This window comes from Channa argus, chromosome 8, assembly GCF_033026475.1.
Source record: "Channa argus isolate prfri chromosome 8, Channa argus male v1.0, whole genome shotgun sequence".
Lineage (NCBI taxonomy): Eukaryota > Metazoa > Chordata > Actinopteri > Anabantiformes > Channidae > Channa > Channa argus.
The window spans coordinates 10,097,882-10,105,759 of NC_090204.1; the positions used below are offsets into that span (position 1 = coordinate 10,097,882).

Sequence of the window (7,878 nt, forward strand, 5' to 3'; positions counted from 1 at the left end):
AGCAAGAGCTGTCAACACACAAACAATACAAAAATCACAGAGAGCCTTTAAACCTACATGTGAAGGACCAATCCATCAGTATCACATTGCATCGAGTGACAGATTGCAGACAATTTAATATCTGTAATTTTATATTTGTATGCACAGCTAAACATAAATACCTCCAGTACCTCAGTTTCTCCACATTAAATAAGGGAGATAATGGTGACACAGAAACTGGTGTTTAGCAACATTCATAAGCTTCTCTAACTCATCAGCCAAATAAGATAAGTCTTAAACACTGGTATTAAAACATTGGTTAGGCCTTAGTGTTATCTATCCTAGAGAGCAGAACACATTACATCACACCCAAGCTATCCTCCATTTCACTCACATAAGAAACTCAATGTAATCTTCTGTTGAGCATCTGTTTATTTTTTCTTTGTGAATTCCCTACCACAGTTATGGAAACCCATTTCTCTTTGAAACAACAGTTGAGGAATCAGCTTACCTTACACAGCCAACTTTTTTCCTGGTTAATTAAGTACATGTAAATGTAGCTGGAAGACGTTACAGCCAAGTGTGAATTTAATAGCCTGTGACAAAAGGCACAATACTACATTCTTACCAGTTTGGATAATGCTTTTCTGTACATGAACCTAAACATTGCTTTCAATGTATTGTGCAACAAACAAAAATGTTTAATATAGTTTTTCACTAAAAACACACACAATGGTCCTGCTACTCCTCAAACACAAAATATTCTGTCAATGGCATGGCCTGTTTCCTGAAGAACATGGACTTCCCAAAGTGGGCTACCTCACTAAAAGGCTTTTTTTTGTTTGTTTTTTTTTTTTGTTTTTAAAGACAAGACACCAAGAGGATGCTACAACTCTTGTAGGAGACTTAATTAAAGTAACTCTTGTTTAACTTTTAAGCCTTGTTTTAGTGGCAAATAAAAACTATGCTCAAGTGGAGGACAAATGAAGAAAAGGGAATAATGAGAGAACTCCTGACAGTTGGTTGTGAAAAGCCTTTCTTAACCAAAGTCACACTTGTTCATCTACATAATTCTGAATAAGTCAGATGGTTTTGAATCACTACTAGCAAACTACGTAGACTTATATGACCTTAAACTAAGGGTCTATTTTCAGCCAATAAAGTGTGCAAACTCATTTCTTTTTGTATATTATTTGTTACAGAAAAGCAAAGTCAATAAGGGAATAACTTCTTTAATATTACATGGGACCTTTTTCCCTCCCACCTTTTATTATGAATTCCGGTGGCAAGAGGAAACTTTGTGGTAGCATAAATGCTACTCAGTACAGACACAATGTGGGACTGAATTTCATTGTAATAAAAAAAAAAAAAAAAAAAACACAACTTGCATTATTCCAGAGTCAGTGGCTTGTCTTAGCATGTTCATTACTAGCTTCTGTTATATTAGAAACATCATCTGAACCACATCTGAATTTAAATTTGCATTTCACATTACATACAAATCTTGTGGTGACTAAGGTAACTGGACTTGTGCAATAGTGGGTGAAGTGTTTTGCATGTTGAGCCAGTACAACACAATCAAATCAATTGCTTTTGCAATCTCGGTTTGTGTGTGTGTGTGTGTGTGTGTGTGTGTGTGTGTGTGTGTGTGTGTGTGTGTGTGTGTGTGTGTGTGTGTGTGTGTGTGTGTGTGTGTGTGTGTGTGTGTGTGTGTACAAGCAGAAATGTAGTAGTGTCCAGCCATGCTAATGTGAGACAGTATATGAGACATTTTTAGATCATGCAGGCTTACCCAGCAGAAGCAGCTTCAGCTCCCTTCTGGCATCTTTCTTATCCCGCCGGAGCTGTTTCTCGATCTCTGCATTGATTCGTTTGGACTCTTTCGCCTCCTCACTCAGGCAACAGGCCATCATGGAGTCTAAAGTCATCACCGCATGAGCTGAAAACCCCGTCTAACTATGAGCGCCGGGCTTCAGCTCTCACAGAGTACTGAATAAATAAAATCCCCTCTGAGCAACAGTCCGTTTTAAACAAGCTATATAAAGACACTGCTAACCAAGGTTAATGTGCTGGTAGCTTGGTGCAGAGTCTGGTCTTTTTTTTGTTGATGGTAAAACTGCTGTTAAATGTCAGGTTAGGCAATTAAATAAATCTGCAGGCAACAGAGATTAACAGCTGATCAGAGAATATATGCAATGAAACATGTCCCCAGACCTCTTAGATGCAATACAAAAATCTCAAACATTTTACTGTTTGAATTTTCCAAGAGCTGAGATTAGTTTGGATAACTTAAGTCACTAACTAGCTTGTAAGCAAAATGCTGCTAAGGTTCTAACTAACGTTAACCTGATTTGGCAAGTGGATGAAAGCCAACACTTTTCCTTCCTTTCCCGACTAGTTTGTTAGCAGACAAGCCTCACAAATACTGTTTTTATTTCAAATGACCAACTTTGGTCCCAGTGACAGTGGGACACAGCTGACTGCTACTGCCACATCTGTAAAATCACTCTTCTGAGTACCCGACCGAGTAAAAACCTAGTCGCGCCGAAGCCAACACTGCACGCCCGCGCAGTGATAATGAGCTCCCGACAAACTGTCCATCTACTGAACAAACATAAAGGCTAGCTCACTGTCTCAACCAATCGACGAACACCAGCCTTGTACAATTGTGCGCTCACAAATGGTATCCTACTGCAGACCGAGGAACCCAGTGACCACGACAGCTAGATGGGCTGGATAACCGTTAGCTAGCTACGTTAGCTCAGCTAGCCATCCCTGGAATTGCAGCCAACTGACTAAAAACCAGAAAGCTCGGCCTGACAGAGGATCTTCATTGTGTTAAGCTGGTGTTCTCCAAAACACCCCGCCAGGACCAAACCTTTATAATCCGAAAATGTCTACTGACGGTCAAATGGACCCTAGTAGTCCGTGCATTTTATCGCTCCTGGTATATGTATTTTTTTTTTTTTTCCTGCTGGTGGTGATCACTCCTCGTCACCCACTCCTCAGCTCCGGTGTGGCGCTGCTGCTGACGTCGCTTGGGATCTGAATAATTGACAAAGACAGAGCGAATAAAAAGACAGCTTGTCGCCGTTGGAGGCGGGTTTTTCCTTTAACTTTGCCTTCCCAAGTTTGATTGAGAGGGAGTCTTCCTTTTGGAGGCGTGTCAGTGAAAGCAACTGACATTTGACTGAACGGGCAACGCCCATCTCCTGTCAAAGAACTGCACTTCCAAAACGCCGTTCATCTTTACAGCTGCCTACGAGAGTTTCACCAGTTAACATGAGAATGAAGTAAAGCTATCCAATACTGTATGAAAGAGCAAATACAGCAGAACATTTCTAAAAAATATAAATAAAGATCATTTGTGGTTGATTAAGTTTTTAGTTATCACTACACAAGTTAGGATTATGGTGAAACTAAACCTGTACACTTAAATATCATACATCAAACAAATAAATTTAAACCAACTGCTATTAAAATAGTTACACATTCCATTGCATCAATAATACTGTATGTCGCAGACAAAATCTGTCTGTGAAACAAATTGGCTACTTACTTTTGATACTGTACTTGTATGTACAGCTACTATACTTAGGTAGGATAAGTAGGATCCTAAAGACATTTTATGTTCAAGCTAACCCAAGTAAAAGATCTGAGGGGTTCTTCAACCAATTCTTGCAACTGTCACATTATAAGAAAATGCATGCCCTAAAAGCACCAAATTAAAAATATATAAAAAAAAGAATAAGGAATAATAGATATAAAAAGTAATAACAAAAGTTGGAGTGCATGCTTGTACCACATTGCCAGGACTGGCCTTCTTCAAAAGAGAATGCATTGTCAACAAACAAAACTGCATCATAGTTACTGTAAATATTTGACAAGGCTCTCCTTCCTTTTGCTATGGGTGATGGGATTGACAGAGTGCCTTTTGCTCTTCAGGAAACCTGTTGTTCCAAAGAAGAAAGTCTATTTGCTTTGTAATGTGACACATATGATACAGGATCGAGTCAACGAAACATTTTAGTTATTGAAGAACAACTTCTTTTCACGGATGGTCATGACCATGAGTCATGTCACATCTGGGTAACGGTGTAACTTATTATTAGCTGAACATCCACTGTATTCCTTTTCCTGCTTTGGAATAATTATGCAAATATGTATTGGTCTATGATTTTTACATTTGAAGTAGTCAGTCACTGTGTTGTTTTTGTGTTGTGAATCTTATATTTCTGATTATTATTTTAACATACATATTTACTTGATGATGTTGGCTTCTTTTTGATCCTAAAGATGCCATAACTTGATTGCTTCTTTGTACAGTATTATTTGTTCCAGTTTTATTTGTTATTTAGTTTTGTTTTGTTGTAGTTGCTTGTGTCATCCTTTTACATGTTACTCAGGTGTAAAATATACCACATAAAACAATAAAAAATACAAAATTTACATACATATTATGAATGAAATGTACCAAAAGCAAGTCACTATTAGTTTATAGAGTAAATTTACTTTTCACAACTCTGAAAGAGTAATTAATTTATTCTTCTCTGATACAGGCTATGTTTTTACCAATGAGTAGGAGGACAGGGATGATAACAGAAGCAAAAGGCAAAATACAGTATTTTACAAATGTTGACTGCCATCATTATCCCAGTTGTCACAATAAATTTACAACTCTGACACTGTGTTGGTAAATCCCTCAACATAAATCAGGTGTACCAAATGTTGTTGAGCCAAGAGACACCTTGTGGGCATGTGATGTAGTCACAAAAGTGATGTTATACGATACACAATTTTGCAAAGGTGTAGTAATATTTTTATTTGTATTTATTTTTTGCCTTGGACTGAAAAAAGTAATTGGAACATACATATCTGGAATATTGATTCAAGAGAAGAAACTCATTCAAATGCACTGAGGCTCAGGTTTTGAAATTTACATTCACATGCATTTATTTTGCTCAAATATGTGGAGTACATTAGTCTTGGAATCATTTCTGTGAATGTTTAAGTTTCTTTCTTTTTGGTAATTACATTTTAATAGAGAGATTAAAGTGGTTTGCCTTGCAGTATTCACCTGAAGCTAATTCCAACAACATATACAGTGGTGTACCTTAAAAGAATGATGAGCTTCACATGTCAGCAAACTTGTACTTGGTATGCTTGGTATGTTCATGAGATTACAGCTTGACCTGCCTTCCCACACGTCACTGAGTTGTAACTCATGCTACAAGCTTCCACCCACAGAGATGACTTGCAACATTATTCACTCACTTTGAACTATCTGCCCCACAATTCAACAAACTTTTTATGCCTTCTTTTTAACCTTATTTTATGCACATCATGACTCTCTGTAGAAAAAAGATTGGGATGCATGGAGTTCATCACAGGAATGCCCCTCTTAAAATCACTTTATTTGGAAAAATCAAAAATGTTGTTTGAACAATTGTTTTTAAACGTGTACAGAATAACAACATTTTTAAGATTTATGTTTGCTACGTAGTGAGAAGTGATGTAAAAACAAAGTGATGTGGTGCTCCATTGCCTCCAGTGTGTCCCACTGTATGATAGCTGGTGACAGGTTAATGATCAATCATCCTGTTTCCCACAGCAGCCAGCAATAGGGGACAAAGTCTCTTCTTCTTATACCCTTCTTCCTGTCAGTCTCTTTGTTGCTGTGACTGATTCTAGGGCTTCATCAAAAAATTATGCAATTAATATGAGTTAGTGATAAAACCTGATGGATCATTCTTGGAGATTCAGATTCCCCTTTGCCAACAGTTGAACACTTAACATATCTACAGTTACTTCATATAACTGGACGGACAAGATAGACAATTTTCTATTATAGTCAGTCCACACCCACTATGTAGGATTCCCTATCACCCATCTTTCTTTCTTTCTTTCTTTCTTTTTTTGGTCTTTCTTTTTGGCCTTTTTTGCCCTTCTATCATTTTGTCAGTTGATTTTTTTTTTAAATGTTTCATCGGGAGAAGTTGTCAAATAAAAAAGGTGAAACATCATAAAATGGGAAAAGATCCAAACAATATTAGTTCAAACAAAAGGTATAGCGGATATTGTTTTGGGGTTTTGGCTGCTAATTATATAATTAAATAACAACTTTTTAAACATTAAACAACATGTGTAAAATATGCATATTTTTGGATATGTGTAATTTTCATGAAACTTTAAAGACAATTAAACAACACACATATAATATAACAATTGTGAAGAACCAAGTATAAGCCTCACTGATTTGCCCTTTAGTGCAATTAATACTTTTGTGACTTTTTGTAAAGTTGTTAAACTGTTTGATTCCTAAAGATGCTGAGAGGCATTGTTTACAGGAATAGCAGTTTTGTAAATTAAAATTCATCATGACAGTTATGCAATACTTACACTGTAAACATGAGTTTGGATGAAACATTTTTACGCTAACTGCAAAACACAACACTAACAAGACCCCTTCATACACACCTCTCTTGCTCTTTCACCTCACCTTGTTCTCATGGCAATGCAGAGCTCAGATGATCTCAATATCTGAGACCATTAAGGCCTGAACAAACCGGTTCTACTGGCTGAGACAAAAGATTGACATCCAAATAGATGCCAAGGAGAAGGAGCGACAAAATACCTGTTGTACACTTTGTCTCTGTTCGGAAAACCAGTTTACCAGCTGCACATTAAAAAAAAAATCACTGATATTTATGTTATGTGTCCCATAGCAATTTGTAATGTGTTTATTCACTAGGAGTTCTTAAAGGATTTACTTTTAGGCCTGTGCTGTGTGGATAGTTTTGTCACATAGTTTGCTGCCTATACTCTAAATAGTGTTTCATTTAACAAAAGTATGTTTTCTAGAGTTAGAATATTACAGCCTGTTATAAAAAGATAAAATACTATGGATTAAGACCAGTAATGTACCGTATTAATCTGACAAAACATTTCTAAATTGTATATTATACAGTGAGAATCTAGATTTACTGTATGATAGATAATCATTTCTGACTCAGTTTAGTAGAGCTCAACTGAAACATGAAACAGGCGACAACTTGCCGAAACTTTATCTGCAGCAAGGTGCACTGCATTTTGCTGTCAAATTGAATTACTTAAAATAGGCAACTTCCTCTTAGATTTTCAAAATAATTATTAAGGGTGTATAGCTGTACTGGGAAGCCCTCATTTGTTACAGTCCAGTTTAGTTTCGACAAGTATTTTCTGAGAAAACCAATTACAAAGCAAAAACACAACTGTATAGCTATTGTATAAATAAAGCAAATGTTCCTTCATCCAAAATGAATGAAAGTCATCAAATAAAAAGGAGTGTACAAGACCATGAGACCATGAAAACCATGAAAATCATAATTCATAAAAGTTATACCATTGCAAAGGTTTTAATGAAAGAATATTTCATCAGAAATGTCAACCATCAAATACTATGCTGTTCCAAACCTTTGCAGTACTTTTATTATTTGTCCTCTGCTCTGTTTTGGAGCATACAGTTCCTGCACAGGTCTTGTACATACAAACAACACACACAGGAGTTTCAGGCCTCGGGTGATGCAATGGGCTACAACATTAAGCTGTAGACTTAAGCTCATAAATTATCTTTGCTGTCAATGTGTGCAGCGCTTTTGTCTGCATGTACTCTGTCATGTATGTTCAAATCACCTGTATGACTCCTGACCAGCTTATTTACTTTAGAACAATATACCCAAGGAGTGGTCACTATCAACAATAAATCACATAGTGTTGGGGAGAAAATGCATTCAGCTTCTCGAGCACAGTGCACCTTTGGTAACAACACAATCAACAATGTCAAAATAGTCAAAAAGTTGAAAATAGCTATTTACAGTGTTAATACTATTGTCTTGATTGGAAAATTTAAAAAATCCAATT

The 7,878-nt window shown here is 36.5% G+C and overlaps 1 protein-coding gene across 3 annotated transcripts in view; it reads right to left on the reverse strand.

The window, feature by feature from the left end:
* LOC137131508 (guanine nucleotide-binding protein G(q) subunit alpha) overlaps positions 1–3,063 on the reverse strand; it is a 35,353-nt gene extending 32,290 nt beyond the window's left edge. The window contains exon 1 of one of the 3 annotated variants that reach the window (XM_067512875.1): positions 1,772–3,063. In XM_067512875.1, the coding sequence (XP_067368976.1) occupies positions 1,772–1,907 (136 nt within the window). In that variant the 5' untranslated portion in view covers positions 1,908–3,063. The remainder of the gene's footprint in view (positions 1–1,771) is intronic. The other 2 variants (XM_067512876.1, XM_067512874.1) reach the window with 2 other exon arrangements.
* Positions 3,064–7,878: the final 4,815 nt, after the last annotated feature.